This window comes from Hemicordylus capensis, chromosome 5 (genome assembly GCF_027244095.1).
Source record: "Hemicordylus capensis ecotype Gifberg chromosome 5, rHemCap1.1.pri, whole genome shotgun sequence".
NCBI classification, from domain to species: domain Eukaryota; kingdom Metazoa; phylum Chordata; class Lepidosauria; order Squamata; family Cordylidae; genus Hemicordylus; species Hemicordylus capensis.
This window is the reverse complement of record NC_069661.1, coordinates 118,567,719-118,586,039: the sequence shown is the minus strand read 5'-3', so window position 1 is coordinate 118,586,039 and position 18,321 is coordinate 118,567,719. Positions and strand designations below refer to the sequence as shown.

Below are 18,321 nucleotides of genomic sequence, written 5' to 3'. Positions count from 1 at the left end.
CATTTTAGGTATAAGATATGCCAACACTATCATTTCCAATTGGAAGCTGAGGGCTGAGAGAATAATAGTTTGTCTAAGGCAAGCCCCGTGTACTGTAGGATAATCGTATTAAGTTTACTTACTATTAAGGTCGTAAAGTGCTTTCTTCTTGGTAGTATTATATTGGCTCACCAAATAGTCAATTTGCTAAAATAAATAAATAAATAAATGTATTTTTATTCAAAGATTTTAAAAAATGTGATCACACATAAATACACCAGCACATTTAAATTTCATATTTCAAAAGCTGCAGTTCTAGGAACAAATCCTTAAATGAAGAGTCTCCAATGGAACAAACACTCACCCAAATGTAGCCTAAGCTGTTGCTTCCTTTAGAAACCAAAGAGGCACAGATACTGATTTCTCAGGATGTCCTCAAACAATATGAAAAGGGAATGCTGCTTCTATTAGGCACTCATTACCTTGCTGCTTTATAGAAGATTACCCTCCTTGTGGCTGTAAGTAGTAGAGTTTGGGAGGGTTTTTTGTTTTTTTTTAAATTGACCTTTGAAAAAGTGGCTGAGTATCCTTTTAGAATTTGGAATCCCAATTTTTATCCAAGTTAAAATTTCCTAGGGAAAGCTGCCAATTCAGATTTACTGCCAAGGTTTCCCAAAATATACGTTTTCCATGTGAAATCTTTCTCTCTTAAACGAACCCGTCGCTAATCCAATGTGTGGCAGCTATCGCAAGAGTTTGCAAGCGAGCTGCCAATTAGTGACAGGGACGGGCAGGAGAACAGCCGAGCTGCCGGGGAGGAAAAGCAAGGAAGCATAAAATGGGACTGAAGGGGGAGAGCACAAAATGAAGATGGGGGAAGATAGGGAGAACTAGGGATACAGATGCTCTGTGCCACATCAGCTAGTGTGTTATTTATCCCCCACGCTTTCATAAGGCCTAATGATTGGCAACAACAAGGAGAAATAGAAACACAACAATCACTGCTATAGGTAAGTGGTTTTAATGTTTCATGGCTGTTTCTTTGATGCATCTTGATACAACTTAGGGTCAAACTATATCTTAAATGGAAGATCCCTGTGATTGGATCTCTCAACACATTTTCAGGGGGGTTGTTCGTGATCAGCCAGCAAACTGGAATCAAAAGCCATCATTTGAAGTAAGTTTGCAAACTGAATTGAAAATCACAGTTCCAACGGTCACTTTGCCTTCAGAGGCTGCTGGGCCATGAAAATATGAATGAACTTTTGAAGCTGACTGGCCAACTCAAAAAAGCAGACAATCATGGCTTGCCCACTTCACATTCAGAAGTGAAATAATAATAGTTTAGAACCCTATACTATAGCTTCACTTTTTAAATAGTGAAAAGGCAGGCTATCATTGTGCATTAATAGTGATGCACATTGTTATCCTACCTTTTCACCATTAAAACCAGTCCCAAGCCATTTAGAACTAAATAGCCCAAACCCTGTTTGACATGACATCTGAATCAAGCCATTTGGTTAAGGGTATCACTGCTACATTTCTATCTTAATCACTTTAACCAAAAGAAAAGTGTCACTTTACCCCTGGAGTATCGTTCAGGAAAATCCTCATGTCTTTGAAATTACTACTCATCAGTTTCCTTGCTCCTCTGATTTGACTTGTGAGATGCTGGTTAGCAGCATAAGCAAATAGTACCCCAATACTATGGACCAAAGAGAAAAGGGAAATATTTTAGTATGGCAAGCACACACTCACCTGTTTTGGAGTGGAGATAGGTAGGTAGATAAATTTTGTTACAGTCCTTAGACCAGCTTAACATTTAAAATAATACATTTATAATTTACAAAATATTCAAATTGCTAATACAAGCTCTACGAAGTTTGGATGCAACAAAACAAAACTTGGCCACATTTATAGAAGTAACAGATTTAAAATTTGACAGCAAAAAAATCCAAGTAAAATTGATCCGTATGGCCAGGATGATTCTTTAAGAGAGGAGCAATAAACTTAATACGAGCATCCGTATAAAATTGACAATACAGAATAACATGAACTGACTCTATATCCCCTGAGCCACAAGGGCAACGACACAATGCATATGGAACTTGTTTATATTTCCCATCTAGGAAGGCAGAGGGAAGGGCATTCAAACGAGCAAGAGTCAATGCTCTCCTAAACTTAGGTAAAAACATATGATCTAAATATTCAGCCGGTTTGTGGCTGAAGTTTTGAGAGCCAATATAGATTCCCCTTGGTAGTCGAGCACACTCCTCCTGCAGATCTATGTCCAATAGTCATTGCCTAACAAAACATATCGCCTGATCTAAACCCCTCCTATAAGCTTTTCTTGGGACGTGCCCAGTTGATGCAATTTCGTTTTCAGAGCTATTTCACATTTAGATGTAAAGCTGTCAATTAATACTAAAGGTGCTAAACCGACTGGGAAGAAAACCAAATGCAGCCAGAATTTGATTATACAAAACTAGATTTTCATTTTCAAGGTGGTAACCCCAACCTCTCTATGAAGAACCACATTAGCTGTGCCTCTGGGGGCTTGAAGGATGGCAAGAATTCAAGAATTTAGTTTGAACTGCTTCTAATATTGTAAAATTATCAAATGGCCCAATTTGTGCACCATAAAGAATTTGAGGGTATATTTTAGCTTTCAATAATTTGACAGCCGCTGGGATAAAAAGAGCACCTCTCGAGAAGTAAAAAGATTTAATCACATTTGCCATCTGTTGGGCACTGTGAGAAACTAAGCTAAGATGAGCTTTCCAGGATCCGCTGGAATGAAATACAACCCCTAAATACTTGAAAACCTTGACCTGTTCAATATTATGTCCATTTATGGGATTTTGGGCGTTTTGCAAAAACCATCGCCTTAGTCTTGGTATAGTTTACCTCCAAGGCCTCCTTCACAGTATAGACACTCAGGGAAGTTAAGGCACAGCTTAACCCTATCATGGTTTGAGATAGTAGAACAATATCGTCAGCATAAAGCAGTAACGAAACATGCCTATGAGTGGAGGTAAAACCAATACCTACACAGAGAACAGGCTCTGGTCCTGAATTCAAGAGTAGGTGTTGTGCCGTCGAGTTGGTGTCAACTCTGGTGACCACAGAGCCCTATGGTTATCTTTGGTAGAATACAGGAGGGGTTTACCATTGCCGTCTCCCGCGCAGTATGAGATGATGCCTTTCAGCACCTTCCTATATCACTGCTGCCCAATATAGGTGTTTGCCATAGCCTGGGAAACATAGCAATGGGGATTCGAACCAGCAACCTCTTGCTGGTAAGTCACTTCCCTGCTGCTTCCTTTAATCCGGAATTCAAAAATGCCTCACAATCCATTGTTAACCAGCAGGTGGTGCTGGAGAACTAAATGGGAGTTCAGGAAACATTCATGCCAATTATTTACCACTTGGAAGATGCCAGCTTCAGACACTCTTAACCTACATTTCAGATTCCAGAGAATGCCTCGGCTAATTATTAGGAAGCTAAGAGAGTGGATAAGATGGGGTTTTTGCAGTCACTCTTATATGCTCAGCCAATACAAGCTGACAGTTTTCAGTGCATTTGCATCGGACTATTTAACGTGCACATATCCAGATTAATGTAACATTTTTCAAGAAATTATTTCTAGGATACACTGCATTAAAACATTTGCTCAGGAGAACAACTCAGCTTCACGTCTACACGCAACATGTATTATTTACTACCCTACAGTAGCAAAAGTAGTGAGCAATATGAAATTCTTATCTAATGGGGATAAGAAATCATAGGTCTTATGGGAACAATTCTTACCTAATGGGGATGAGAAACCATAGGTCTTATGGGGGAAAATCAGTTTTGAGGCCATTGGCAGTGGCTTGTACATTCTGGTTAATCATGTCTTGTAAGCCTTCAAGATGAGAAGCACAGAAGCCTGTGCCTTAGGACCAGCTCATCACAAGACTGATTGACATCTTCAGGTGGAATGAGAAAGGCGGGAAGGGGAGACCAACTTCCTTCTTTATCAGACACTACAGAAAATGGGAAAAGACATAGTGGGGACTGCTCCTGGCAAAGCCCTGGAGAAGACTTCAGGGGGACGCTGTGCTTACAGGCAAACGTTGCCATTCACAGATCCAACATCTGCAGTTCCGCATATCCGTGGTCAGGTAACTGACACCCGATTCTGGCATATGTGTGTGGGGGGGGAGTGCACAAAGGGTTAATTTTGTGTAGTTGGGAGTGGTTGGAAATGACCTCTGAGGTAATTTCTGGTCACTATTTTGTTGAACAGAGCCATTTTGTGGCTCATTTGTTTTTTTTGTTTAAAGAAACCTGCAATATTTAATGCAAAAATGTCGGATTTGGGACTTTTGGGAGGCATGGCTGGATACCTAGAGACCTGCAGAGCACAGTAGAACATTTTAAAACAAACCGTTTTTAGGGCCCTTTATTGCCTTTTTTGGTGCTTCCAGGAACCAAACCCCTGAGTCCCATTGACTCAACATCTGCGGTTCAGTAGCAAAGAATGGAACCCCTGTGGATACTAGGGTTCACCTGTACAGGGTTTAGCTAAACAACAATTTGCTGTGGACTAAGGCCAGTTGCCACGGCTGGGAAAGATTTTTTCCTCCTGGACTACTAAGCAGATTGGTCTCCTTTTGGTTTTGGTTTGTCTTACAGCCAGTGAGGCTGCTCATGTGATTTGAGGCCAACTCCTTCAGAATACAATAGTTGGGCAGTAAATTGTAGGCATCGACTGAAGCAACAAATAACTTTCCCCTGCTTTAACTTGTCCAGATTAGTTCCAGTCCAACAACAAGTTTAGGCTGCATAATAAGCCAGACGTAATACACCTTTCCCATATGCCAAAGCAAAATGCACATTGTGCCCAACTTTGCCGTACTTGCCTGATTAGTAAAGAAGCAACGAAAAGAGTTGTAGCAAAACAGCCCCTCTGACACTCGGCGTTTTTCTTCTGTCTTTGGTGCATCTCCCCACCGCAGTTGTCACAGCAACGACACATGCAGAAGCAAAGCCCCACCAGCGGCAACAACAGAACAAACAGTATGCCCAAAGCAGCGCAGATGAGAAAACCGATTTCATAGTAAATTCCCTGCGGTGTGGACAGAAACAGCAAGAGCAGATATTAATGGATTCATGTTACAGAGAAGCAAACTAACTCTTGTTACCATCACTAGAACAAGCCAATCTATCTTCCAACCACTAAGCCAGCAATTCTCAAACTAAGCCCTGAGGCAAGACTAGTGTGGGCCTAAAATATGCCTCTGCAAATGAAGCCATCATTTTAGATACATTCACCACTCTATGCCCCCCAAACTGGGAGGCCCCATGTAGAACTGATTCTATACTACCTTCTTCTCTGCTAATATGTGGGCAAACATCTCAGCAGAGAAGATAGCTGATGACAGTCACTGTCATGATCTCGACAGAGGAAACATGCACTAGGATTCCCTGCTACAGCCCATGCTTCAGCTGACAGGTACGGGAGAATCTCATAAGTACCACCACTATTCAGAAAGGACAGCCCCATCTCCAAGCCCTGACAGCACTAACAGGGGATGCCTGAAAGCAAACATGAAAACTGGAGTATCTGAGAGCTGCAAGAAAGATTCCTGCCCACTGCTTTGGGAATCAATGGAGAATATGCTTTTCTCCCCCTTAGTAAAAGGACTAAGTGCGCTTCCAGTTTTAACGCAGGAGAAATCCTGTGTCCCGCAATTTATAACTAAAGCTTTGTGCTCATGTTATTTCCTCCCTTCATGTTCCCTTAAATTCAGAAAGAGAGAGCAGGACTGTGCCGGCTAGCCCAGCTTCCTGATGCCAACACACCCACCAGCCACATCCCTGCTTGGCCATGTATTTGGCACTATTGAGAAGGGGGTGGTACTTGCATACACCACAGAAGCAGGAGCCCCCCCCCCAGGTTTCCTGCTCCTGTGGTGTATATGGGCACCCCCTCTCAAAAACACTGACAGTGGTCACAGAGGTGCAGCCCCCAGGTAGATGGGCACTGGTGTGTGGGGTCAGCAGACATGGTCCTCTTCCCCCTCTCAACATACATAGGGTGTGTGTGTATATGTGTTTCTAATTTATACTTTGAAAAGTCACCTATGCTACTACTACTACTACTATATTGATATACTGCTCTTCAAAAAATTCTCAAAGCGGTTTACATAGAAAAATACCTAAATAAGATGGCCCCCTGTCCCCAAAGGTGGATGCACTACTCATTTCTGAAAACAATAAAAACCTTCATTTGAAGGGGGAAAGCCTTAGGAAATGGTGCACTTTAACAATTGCTCTCAAAGACAGCCGTGCCTCCTTAGAGCCATGTGGAGGATTCAAGGGAACATACAAGCTTCTCCCTTCTTACATATATACAAGCTTCTCCCTCTTTTGAGTGACTTCGAGGCCATTAGTAATGTGTACTTTATGTTATGGGCTGTGTGTACTTTAGGTTATCAAGCTTTTGCGCTAAAAACGCTGAATTCTGCAACCCCCTATGAATTATGCAAGTTAGTATAAGCTCTCTTGTTCTGTTTAAGGTATTGCCATCCTTGATTGCTGGGAATCCTATTGGGCAACCCTTCTGGGGGCCAAAGATGACCTAACATTAGCTCGTAGCACACTTGGGAACACTGCCTACCCTCTCCCTAAAACAACCGCCACCTCCAAAGTTAAGCAGTTCATGATCCAAGATTAAGGGAAATGTGTTCCAGAAGGAAAGAGGGGCTGCAGGGCAGAAGCACAATGGGATTTGCTTTTGAAGCGATTGTAAAACACTGCACACCGTGCTCACAACTGCAACTCATGCACTGCAATGCCTTTTACATATACTTGTACGGTGTGGATGATGCTGCCTCCACAGTTCCTCCCACACAGGTTCAGGTACATCTAAATGCTTCTCCATGGGGTTCAGCACAAAGGCACTGACAAAGCACAAGCAACACCTTGCTCCTTTGGAGGCTCATGCTATGTAAACACAGCATCCACATGAGCATCTTTATACATACCTGAACAACAGTGTACATGTACATGCAAATGGGAGGGGAGGGGTTCCTAAGTGGAGGCAGGAAGAGTTTTCCTAGTGTAACAGGTTACCATAGTTTGAATGGTAGGAACTGCAATACACCTACAACAAAAGTGCAACTATGAGGAAATACAAGTAGATTCTCCAAAGCAATGTGCCCTTCTTGCACATGTAAGCAAAAAGAACTCATGTACAAAACTGGGGGCCACCCAATGGAGCTTATGGGCAGTAACTATCGGCAGAGAGGTACTTCTTCATATAGCACAGAACTTCTGGAATTAGCTAGTACAAAATGCATGACAACCACTGGCTTGAGGCTTTTTAAGAGGGGACACAGACATATTTTTAGAGCAGAAAAGCTTATCAATGGCTATTGGCCAGGACAGCTAAAAGGAACCTCCAGAGGCAGCATGCCAGATAATGCCACAGGTGAAAGGCTGTTGCCTTCATGTCCTGCTTGTAGAATACCTGGAAGCATCTGGCTGGTCAGAACCAGAAATGAGATGCTGGACTAGATGGACCTTTGGTCTGATCAGCGTGGTGCTTCTTATGCTCAAGTGCCAACATATCGCCAATCTGAGTCACCTCAATGAGTGGAGCAGCGAGAAACAATAACTTAAATTAATTTTTTTTAAGGTGAAAATACTCCCTTCCCCCCACCACCTTGCACATGGAGAAACGAAAAGGAGCAAAAGAAAACAGAACTAGCCTGCAAGAAGAAGAAAAAGCAACAAATCAAGGAGAATTATTTTCAAGTGCTAACAGTCTGGAGCAAAACAGGACCAGAACTGGGGCATGATTGACAGCTACTTGGACTACGGGAACCAGCCTGCTCAATTTTGATTGGCCCTGTCTAGGAGCATGCAGTGACTGACAATGCAGTGTTAAGAGGATGGCCTCCCTATACGGAAGAAAAAGACAAGTCATGACTAACTCAAATCCAATTAATTTCACTGGGTCGTGGATGTTGCCCATTTAATTCACTGCTATTCTGTACCTTCCTTGGCTCCTCTTCTACCACTATTAGGCATTTATAAGTACCAGCCTATTACAAGCACAGAGGGAGAACAGCTGCCGGGCATTTTCCTGTAGGGCCAGTTACAAGTCAGCTTCTCACTAGCTACATCTCATCATGCTCCAATTCTGCTCTCAGTGAATCTGCCTCACATTTCCCTACTTCCTCAATGAAAATAGCTCCAAGCAGAAACAGCTACCATGCATGGTCATTTACACCCATTGACCTAATTAGAGTTACAAGGAGAGTTAAGCATGTGTGTTAGCCACAGGGAAATGGGAATATTTAACCTGTTTTCTGTTAAGAATCACAAAACCGTGGTTTTAACAAGCTGAAAGCAACAATTTTGGAACTACCCAACCAAAATGGTTAGAATGAACAACTAGCTAAGGTAGCGATAAGGAAAACAGAAAAGAGAGAGGCAGCTTGTGGTTACTGGTTACAGGTTACATTTTCCAAACAACGGACAGAGCATCAGATATAACATAAGTTTTACCTGAAGAGTCAGGACAACATTTTCTGGCTGTGGAAGTCAAGGCAGATGGAAAGTGTGTATGATGCGCAAGCAGCATGCATAAAAACAAGGCAGGTGAGCAATAAATGAAGCACCCAAAGACATTTATAGTGTTTTAGATACTATCAAGCTAAAAATCATGAGAACAGTAAGTAATCACACATATAAAAAAAGAAACCCAATTTCAGTTTACTTCCAGGGGTATCTTGCAAATGATTTAGGATTTACATGGCATTTTCTTATAGACACTAAACTTTTACTTCCCAAGTATCTTTGTTGGTTCTTTTAAGATTTGTTTGGGGTTGGGGGGAGGCAGTGGTAACATAGCTCTGCAGTTTGCTTACTTATTATTACTACTACCTGAACTCAAAAAAAAATAATTTTTTTTTACCATTGTGACTAAATAGTTAGTTTTAAAAATGACTTGTTGAACAGAATTACCCCAAGGGGAAGATTACACATTGGAGAACATTACAGAAAATTTACTCTTCTTAAACTCTTATTTACAAAGTTTAAAGCTCCCCCATCTATTATGTAGGGAGTTGAGACCTTTCTGGTATTTGAATGAAGCAGCTGCGTAAAAGGGGGTCATGAATCAGCCTTTACATTTAAGTTTTATTTACACATGTTCAAGCAAAGCAGAATCTTCATTTCCACAAGGGCAGACCTGAATTATTTATTGCCCTTCCCTGCTGTGCATTCAAAAATAAAATAAAATAAAATAAAATAAAATAAAAAGGAGTCATCTGAAAGCAAACTTCTACTTGTTCCACAAAGACAAGCCTCTATTGCTATAGCAGTGGAAAAGGCAGTAGCTTGGGATTTATTAAAGGATCAGGTATACAGCTATGACACACACTGTTGGTTCAAGACAGAATGCAAACCATGGTTTAGTACTACAAGAATGAGGTTGCTTCAGGGAGTTTCAAGCCCACCTCCCTGCTTCTCCCATATACAGTTCCCCTCTTCTAATCCTGGCTTGAAGCGAGCCAGGATACAACCCTGTTTGCCATCCTTGATTTGTAGGGCAAATGCAAACTTTAGTTTGGCAGTTCAGACAAAGTAGCAAACCACAGTTTGCTTCAAACCAGGAAAGGAGATTAAGATTTTTTTGTACGTGGGGGAGCAGAGAAAGGGGAGCATGAGAGTCAAAGACCTTTTGAAGGCTTTTACTTGCACTGCAGCATCAAAACTATAATATAGCATTGTATCTGTTAAAGTATTCTACACTTGTTTTTGGTCAGCAATGATTTTTCACATCAAACACAATTTAAACAGCAGCTCAAACAAATCACAAGAGAAAGAAACCACTCTTGTCTTACAATTGGTAAGCATAAACAATGTCCCCTACCACTTAGATGTTTGGAGGGGCTCAAAGTTCACTGCAAGACTATGGTATGTCCAGTCCTGGATATCTTCACATGCTTATAAAACTCTGGAGTAGAGATGCACAAAACCGCTTTTCCCAGTTAGGTTCAAATCCGAACTGGGCTTGAACCACACCTGGCAAGTTCAGTTTTGGCACCCCAAATGAGGGGCCTGGCTCAGATTCAAGGACTTTTTTTGTTTTAAGTGGTGGACTTACTGACTCCCCCGGGAGTGCTGCTGGTGGCCACGGGTGTGTGTGTGTGTGTGTGTGTGTGTGTGTGTGTGTGTGTGTGTGTGTGTCCAGCAGTTCCCCTCCCCCCGCTGGTCTCCCCCTGGTTTCTCTCGGGCCGTTCCAGCCCATTCCAGCCCTTGCTGAGGTGGCAGTGGCCATTTTGGAGGCTGCCACCCATGTGCCCTGGCCATTTGTGTGGCCTAGGTCATGACCTGGCCATGTAAATCACTAGGGTGCATATGCGGTGGCCTCCACAAAGGCCACCGCTGCTACCTCAGCAAGGGCTGGAACAGCCCCAAAAGACCAAGAGACCAGGGGGAGACCGGTGGGAGAGGGGGAACCAGAGAGCCTCAGGGGAGTGGACAAGGTTTTTTTTAAAAAATTAACTGTAGAACCGCTGAATCAGCCCGGGGGAGATTCAGTGCAAGCCAGACCAGGCCCGGCTCAAGGGCGAGCCCTCGAGTCAGACCGGCTCAATGTCGAACCAGCTCAAGGGTCAACCACACATCCCTACGCTAGATGAGTAGCTAGGGAGAGGGGGCTTTCCTATCAAGTCCATTGTCATGTCAGTCCCATGCAATTAGCCTTGGTTTTTTTTGGAGGAGCACCCATCAGCTGTAATTTCAGAAAATAATCTACTACACTTAAAAAGGCATTTGCCAACATTCAAATGCAGTGATGAGGCTTGCATGCTCCCCACTTCCTTTTACATGCTAGGGGAGGAAATCTGTTGGTTTTGGTTCCTGGTTACCTGGCTTGTTTATAAACCACAGTAAGAACAGACTACAGTTTGCCAGGCTTAGGCTAGGGGTGCGCACAGACCGTTTGATACGAATTTGGACCAGATCATGGATACACGAACCAGTTCGGTCATACCGATCATCTGGGCTGGTCAGTTTGACGAACCAGCTCGAAGCTGTTCATGATTGAACTACTCAAACAAGCCCAGTTAGTGGCAGTCCAGTTTGCGATCGAACTGGTTCTGCACATCCCCAGTTTAGGCACACTGACACACACAGCAGTTTGTTTTAAACCAGGAACAGAAGCAGCAATTTTCCTCCCCTTACATGTGAAAGGGATGGGGAAGCACGAGTCTGAGGCTTGTGCTAGCAACACTAAACCATGGTATAATCATGGCTTAGTGGTACAGCTGAAGCCACCGTGACGTATTGAAAGGAGAAAGGTTACTGACACGATGGAAAGATATTAAGAATCTCCATCCAAGTGTAGGATATATTTACTGTGCTTCAGCCCTCAAAAATTTCAACTGGTTGAGAATAATTTACCAAGCATCCACGTATAATACTAAATCTATAAGCAAGCATTTACAATTTACATAGCACTTTAGGGTATGCAAAAGCACTTTGCATACTCTTTTTGTAATCCTTGCAACCACCTTGTAAGGTAAGTAAATGCTCATCCCATATTGCAAATAGAGTGACTTGCCTAAATCCATCAAGCAAGTTCACGGCAAAGGCAAGATCTGAACTGATTCATAAACTCAGTCATCCACTAGACACACCACATCAGTTCTCACTTGCAATTTGTTTTTAATAAAAAACGGTTTTCATGCTACCTTGATAATTTGAGCATGAAGTTAAAATTCATGTAAAGTCTTCTGTAGCAGCTAAATGTTATTGATATTACAGGGGACTGAATAACCGGGCTATTATATTTGTTCTAACACCACACAGCAGAAGGGCAGCACTGCATAGCAGGGGAGGAAAGAGTCATGCAAGAGATAAATTGATTGATGCCACTAGGCTGCAGCAAATAGCTTTTCTTCAGTGACTTGTCAGAAAATGAGTAGTTAGCATCTACTATAATTTTTATTTATTTATTATTTATTTATTTAACAACTTTGCTCCAAAAGATGCTAATGACCTACTAGTAGGTCATTGTTACTAACAGCCACCTGATGAAGAGCTACTTGCTCATAACAAATGCAGAATATCTGCATAGCACTTCAAGGGAAAAAAAAGTTCTCAAAGCAGTCTGAATGGCAGAAAAGAAGCAAAGACAGTTTCCTGTCCCAAAAATAACACAAGGAAATGCCAGCAATAGTCACTGGAAGGGAAACCATGCCAAGTTAAACAGGGACAGTGGCTCATCCCCGGCTAAATATAAGAAAGCCACAGTTTTAAAAGGTTCCAAAAGGTGTTGGTATTTATACAACTGGCATTAATATATTTATCTCTGGAAGCTGTAGGATTTTAAGGGATCCGTTCCGCTCCGTGTATTTGTTTTGTCTGGTACAATGGGATCTGTCTTCTTTCTAAAGAAATTGTTGTCTGAAAGAGAGCAGTTGCTTTACAATGAGGTCGGATTAAGCTTTTTGCCGCCTGTAGGCAAACACATTTGCAGAGAGTCCCAAAATGGGTAAAAATGGCCCAACTTGTTATTTGGGAGGCAGGTAGGCTCAGGGAAGGAGCTCTTGCCGATGCCTCTGCCTTGGTCTCTCCTCACGCACAGTGGCAGTTGAAAACAAGTTTAAAAATAGATTTAACTTGCCCCCGACTCCCCAAATTTGCTTCCGTAGGCAAGTGACTATCATGCCTATGTGTTAATCCATCCCACTTTACAATGAGAAGTATAATTTGTGAAGAGTTCTGGAGCTGATAATGGAACAGAATGAGGAAACAAAAAAGAGAAATGAACAAGTACATTTGGACCAATATCAGAAGCCAGTACTCAAGATGTGGGCTCCATATATAAAAGCAATTAACAGTGAGCAACTACAAGTGTGTTTGTATAATTCACATTTCTGTTGGAAAAATCCTTAAGCATCTATTACCTAGTTCAGACATCACCCCATAGCCATGGTTCTGGACAATGTACATACATTAGCCTCAGGCTTAAGAACTCTTCCTTCTTCACACACACAAGCGGAAGAAGTTTTTAAACATCCAGTCTTGGTTCATAGGCCTGCTCAACTTAGGCCCCCCAGCTGTTTTTGGACTACAACTCCCATTATCCCCAGCCACAATGGTCAATAGCCAGGGAGTATGGGAACTGTAGGCCAACATCTGCACAAGGGCCAAAGTTGAGCAGCCCTGGTTTAGAACAAGCCAGGATTTGCTGGGACATCTGAACCCAGTAATAGATTATGAGAAACACTGAAAGTGGACAAAATGAAACATTTATGGGGCCTTATCATGCAGTGTTGGCACAATGAACTCTGGAAGGTCGTTATTCATAAAGTAACTATGCTACATCTATGTATAGTTTAACACACAATGCTCTGTCTAAAGGTACTCCACACACCCCCACACACCCGCCACCACTAGTACAAACAGAAAAAGTTACCTTTTGATAATCACCCGGCACACTTCCAAACTTTTGCTGTGCTAGCTTTTTAATAAGATCTGAAAATAAGCAAGAACATTCTCAAATTTAGAGAAAGAATTTTGTAAACGTGATCATTTAAACATTACTCTAAAAAATGAAATTATAATTAAGGTACAGATTGGTGAAATAATGCCCCCACGTTTACTTTAACTAACTGTTCAAGGTTTATGTCACATGCCTTTTGACACTCAAAAGAGACACAGAATTCTTCAAGATATTTGGAAAACTAAGCTTACTTAAATGTTTTAGAGGTTAGTGAAAATGAATTACATCACTTGCTCAGTCTGAACTCTTCTTGTGGTAACAACAGAAACAAGTTTAGGATGCAAGAGGAGAGCAAACTCCCAATTCACAAGAGCCCTGCCCCAAATGGTATTGCTCAAGGCAAAGGATCTGAACAAGGCAAAAACAATTTTTTGTGACATACACACTTTTCACATTAGAAACTTTGCAAGCAAGACAGTTGGAACAGTTTGTGCACTGTAGCCCTTCAGGTGAAATGTTAGCCATCCACTTTTATCAAAGCTACACACATGCATACACAATTTCACAGTTCATGTTGTCTGCCACTAATCTTCTGGAAGTACAGCTAGAAGGGTCCACAAGCACACTTTCTATCTACCACTCTGTATGCTTGTCTCTTTCTGAAAGGAGAAGGATGCTGAAGGAAGTCAGTCATTACCCATCTAACATGGATGTCAGGGAGGAGATGTCCACAGCAGTTGGGCTAAGCTTCAGTTCAGTCTAGCATTCAACTTCCTTCTAGACCAGGCCTACTCAACTTGGGCTCCTTAGCTGTTTTTGAACTACAACTCCCATAATCCCCAGCCACAGTGGCCAAGAGCCAGGGATTATGGGAGTTGTAGGCCAACATCTGCAGGAAGGCCAAAGTTGAGTAGCCCTGTTCTAGACACAATGCTGGCTAATAAACCAGAATGATTGATTTACAGTATGTCTCATTCATAGGACTTTGTAACTGGAGGCTCTTTCAGCTGAAAATTTCTCCCAAAAGTTTGGAATAAGATACCCATAGAGCATTAAAAAGTGACACTAGGGGTATGCATGAATGTCTTAATGAATTAAACAAACTTCATCCATGCAGTTAGCAAAGCAAATGAGTAATGAAACACTTGCTTTTCATTACTTCATTCATTTTAAGCCTGCTTTCCAGTAGGCTTATGTAATCACCCAACATTTTGTGTGTCTCCATGCATGTGTCCCCGCCGCCTCATCAACTTTGCAATGCCTCGACCAATATGAACCAAATTGGGTGCAGTTGTAGGGACACTTCAGTGGTGTAGTTTGGTTTGATGTCATCCACACTGACTCAAGATGGTGGATGTGTAAACTTTTGAGGTTCCAGTGGGTTATCTTTGTGAACCACTTAACCGATTTGAACCAAAGTTACTGCAGCTGTAAGGACACATAGGGACACGTCAATGGCATAGATTGTGATAATGTCATCTTCCCTAATCCAAGATCGTGGGAGCATGAACATCTGAGGCACAAGCCAACTAACTTGTGGACTCTCTAACCCATTTGAACCAAATTGGGTTCATCTGCAGTACACAGGGAGACCTCAATGGCATAGTTTGTGATGTTGTCATCTACACCAATTCAAGATGATGGACATGTAAACTTTGCAGGCAAAAGAGCACTAACTTGTGGATTTGAACCAGATTTAGTCCAGTTGTAGAGACAGTGAAAGGAAAGTAAGCTGATTAGTTCTTACTAGAACAACTTGTAGTTATCCCCATTGCTTTCAAAGTCTGCAAACGGAATTTGGTTAAAATCGGTTAGACTGTCCATGTTAGTGCACTTGTGTCTCCAAAGTTTATGCGTCTGCCATCTTGAATCAGTGTGGATGACATCATCACAAACTACATCACTGAGGTGTCCCTACAACTGTACCCAATTTGGTTCATATTGGTCCAGGCATTGTGAAGTTGATACGGGGGACACACACACACGGACACACAGAACATAAGCCTACTGGAAAGCAGGCTAAAAATGGCTCAGGAGTGGGTGGCCGGGGGGGGGGTAAAAGCAACTCACCATTGATGTCTCTAGAGGCAAAAGAGTCTTCCATGGTAGGCTGCTCTTTGAACCAGCTCCCAGCCTATTACCCATGTACAGTCTCTAAGTCTGCCAACAGGAATCAATGGTGACTTCTCCACTAAAGCGACAACTCCAAAACATGGAAACAAGAGAGAAGAAAGGAGTATTCTTCCTTTCTCTGCTCCCGCCCCTCAACTCACCAATATGAGATATTAACTCACCTGAACAATAGTTTATGTTCTAAGCTCTCCCCTTCTGCTCCCAAAGACATCTATATAGCCCTACATCCTCCTGGCATGAAAGCCTCCCCTTCTGCTCCCCCTCCAAAAATCTAGAAACCAGGGCCTCCACAATCTGACAACAACATATACAGAGAGGCCAGATATACACATGCAGATGAATGAGGTGGTCAGAACCTGTGGAATTTATTGCATTATTTTAGACTATGGATGAGGGATCAAGATTCTGAATGGGCCCCTACATTTAAATACAAAGCTCCCTGCAAGGTAACTAATATAGCAGACAGATGGTGGCCTTTCACCTCTTCAGTTCTAGCCCCCACCCCAGGATCTAATAGCCTCTAATAGGGATGTGAACGGAACTGGCAGGGGCAGCTCGAGGGTGAAGGGAGGGGATATCTTTAAGGGTGGGGGAGAATGCTCTTACCCCTCCCGCCATGTTTCCCCCACCAGCGCTGCAGTTTAATAGGGTCCAGAGGGGTGGCAGCATACTTCCCTGCTGCCCTGTCAGACCAGAAGTGATGGGTGCATGCACGCGCACCCTAGAATGGAGCTCTGAACAGTTCTGTGCACTTCCCTAGACTTATACCCTTCCTTCTCCTGCAATTGAAAAGCCAAGTCTACCACCTCAGGGTCTTTACCACCTCAGTGTGTTGCACATGTATACCAGGCCAGAACCTACATGCGCATTCTGTCTGAAAATACTGAAATCCAAATTAAGTGGCTTGACTGCAACATTATTTACCAACTAACTAAAATTACTTTTTTCCTCTATGCTAGAGCAGATGCAGGTGGTTTTTCTTTCCAGTATGACTAATAATCCCAGCCTTTAACATAGCACATGTTTCATCACAGAGGTTAAAAGGGATTTAGCTTGTAAAGCTCACTAGCAGGCCTAATTATATTAATGCTTTACTCAGTCGCTTTCCCAGTCTACTTACACATTCAAGAGTACCATCTGCCTCATCAGATTTCCTGATCACAGTGGAGTACTAACATTTTTCATATGTATACCAAATCTCTTTGGGAAGGGGCTGAAGTCAATCTTATCTGACAGTTGCATTTTCAAATACCAGCTCAGCATTCAAAATAGAAGAATCTGGGCCACTGGCAAAAAAAACCCCACCAACAACTCTTGCCTCACAACACAAACACTCCACCCACAAACTGAAGAGATGGCAAGAGAGAACAAAGGCTTAACAATAATCTCCCTAGACACTAAGCACCAACAAGAAACTGGAACATCAGTCTCCTGCCAAGCAAGTGTTACATGAGTGGGAGACAGGTAAACAGTTGGGCTAACATACAGTACTGCCTCAGGGGCTAGCTACACATCGCACACTAAACTTGCACAAGGCAGGCCCAAAGTCCTTCCATCTAAAAGGAGCAGCCTTTTCATACATGTGGATATGCAGGAAGCTGCCTTATACCAAGTCAGATGAACGGTCCATCTAGATCAGTATTGCCTGCACTAACCGGCAGCTTCTCTACAGCAGTGTTTCTCAATGTTTTTGGAGTCATGGACCGGTACATTATTCATGTGCAGGTTCCTGGACCAGCAGTTCTTGGACCCCACCCCCACCCCCAGGCACCTCCCAATGAACAATTTTGGGCAGTTCTCCAGGGCTCATTTCCAGGAAGCCCTTGCTGTTGGATAATGTTCATTTCAAGGAAGTGAAATGAACATTATCCAGCAGTGAGGGCTGCCTGGAAATGAGCTCCCGGTGGTCCCCCAGCCCAAAATTGTGGGGTTTTTTTGGGGGGGGGGTGTTATTAGTGATGCCTCACAGACTGGTACCCAATGCCTCGCGGACCGGCAGCAGTCCGCGGACCACTGGTTGAGAAACACTGCTCTACAGGGTTTCAGACAAAGGTTTTTTGCAGTCCTTTCTGGAGATGCCAGGGATTGAACATGCAAAGCAGGTGGCCAAGCTAGGGCCCAGCCCCTCCCCTCCCCAAATAATTTGTTAGAAGTGAGAATTCTCTCTAAAGCATTATCTTAGCACCGCAGTAACCACTTCTGGCCACTAGAGGCATTATGTATCTATCTATATATTTAATTCTCGTAGACGTGCCTCAGCCTCTGTGGGGATGCGTTCTGGCAACCCAGCTGATTGGCTAGGCAGCGGAGCAGAGGGACGCACCTGATTGGCTGAGGCACGTCTCAGTGGTGGAGAACAGAGGCCGGCAGCAGTGAGGCCGGGCTGCAGCAAGAAGGAGGAAAGGCCGGGTCTGGCCCGTGGTGAGCCAGAGCCGGTGGACCTGGGCCAGGGTGAGGCAGAGCCGAGGCAGTGGAGAGGCCGGGCCACTGCAAAAAGAAGGAAAGGCTGGGCCCGGGCGTGAGTGAGGAAGAGCCGCTGGACCCAGCTGCAGCGAGGCTTGGCCGCGGCAAAAAGGAGGTGAGGCAAGGAGAGAGACTGGGGCAGGAGAGGTGGGGGGAGGGGGGAACCGCCGACCCCAAAGAGTGCACAGATGCTCTGTGTGAGGCGTTCGCTAGTGAGATATTAATACATCTG

At 43.3% G+C, this 18,321-nt stretch overlaps 1 protein-coding gene across 17 annotated transcripts in view; it reads right to left on the bottom strand.

Moving 5' to 3' along the window:
* The window catches only part of PROM1 (prominin 1), a 129,879-nt gene that overhangs the window by 66,196 nt on the left and 45,362 nt on the right, over nt 1-18,321 (bottom strand). For 14 of the 17 annotated variants that reach the window (XR_008308221.1, XR_008308222.1, XM_053254110.1 and 11 more), the window contains exons 4-8: nt 13,467-13,525; nt 8,543-8,569; nt 4,888-5,093; nt 1,564-1,684; nt 123-186 (exon numbers count right to left, since the gene is read on the bottom strand). Coding sequence is in view for 15 of the 17 variants with exons in the window: in XM_053254110.1 (XP_053110085.1) it covers nt 123-186; nt 1,564-1,684; nt 4,888-5,093; nt 8,543-8,569; nt 13,467-13,525 (477 nt within the window). In the remaining 2 variants the exon portion in view is untranslated. The remainder of the gene's footprint in view (nt 1-122; nt 187-1,563; nt 1,685-4,887; nt 5,094-8,542; nt 8,570-13,466; nt 13,526-18,321) is intronic. The other 3 variants (XM_053254120.1, XM_053254123.1, XM_053254118.1) reach the window with 1 other exon arrangement.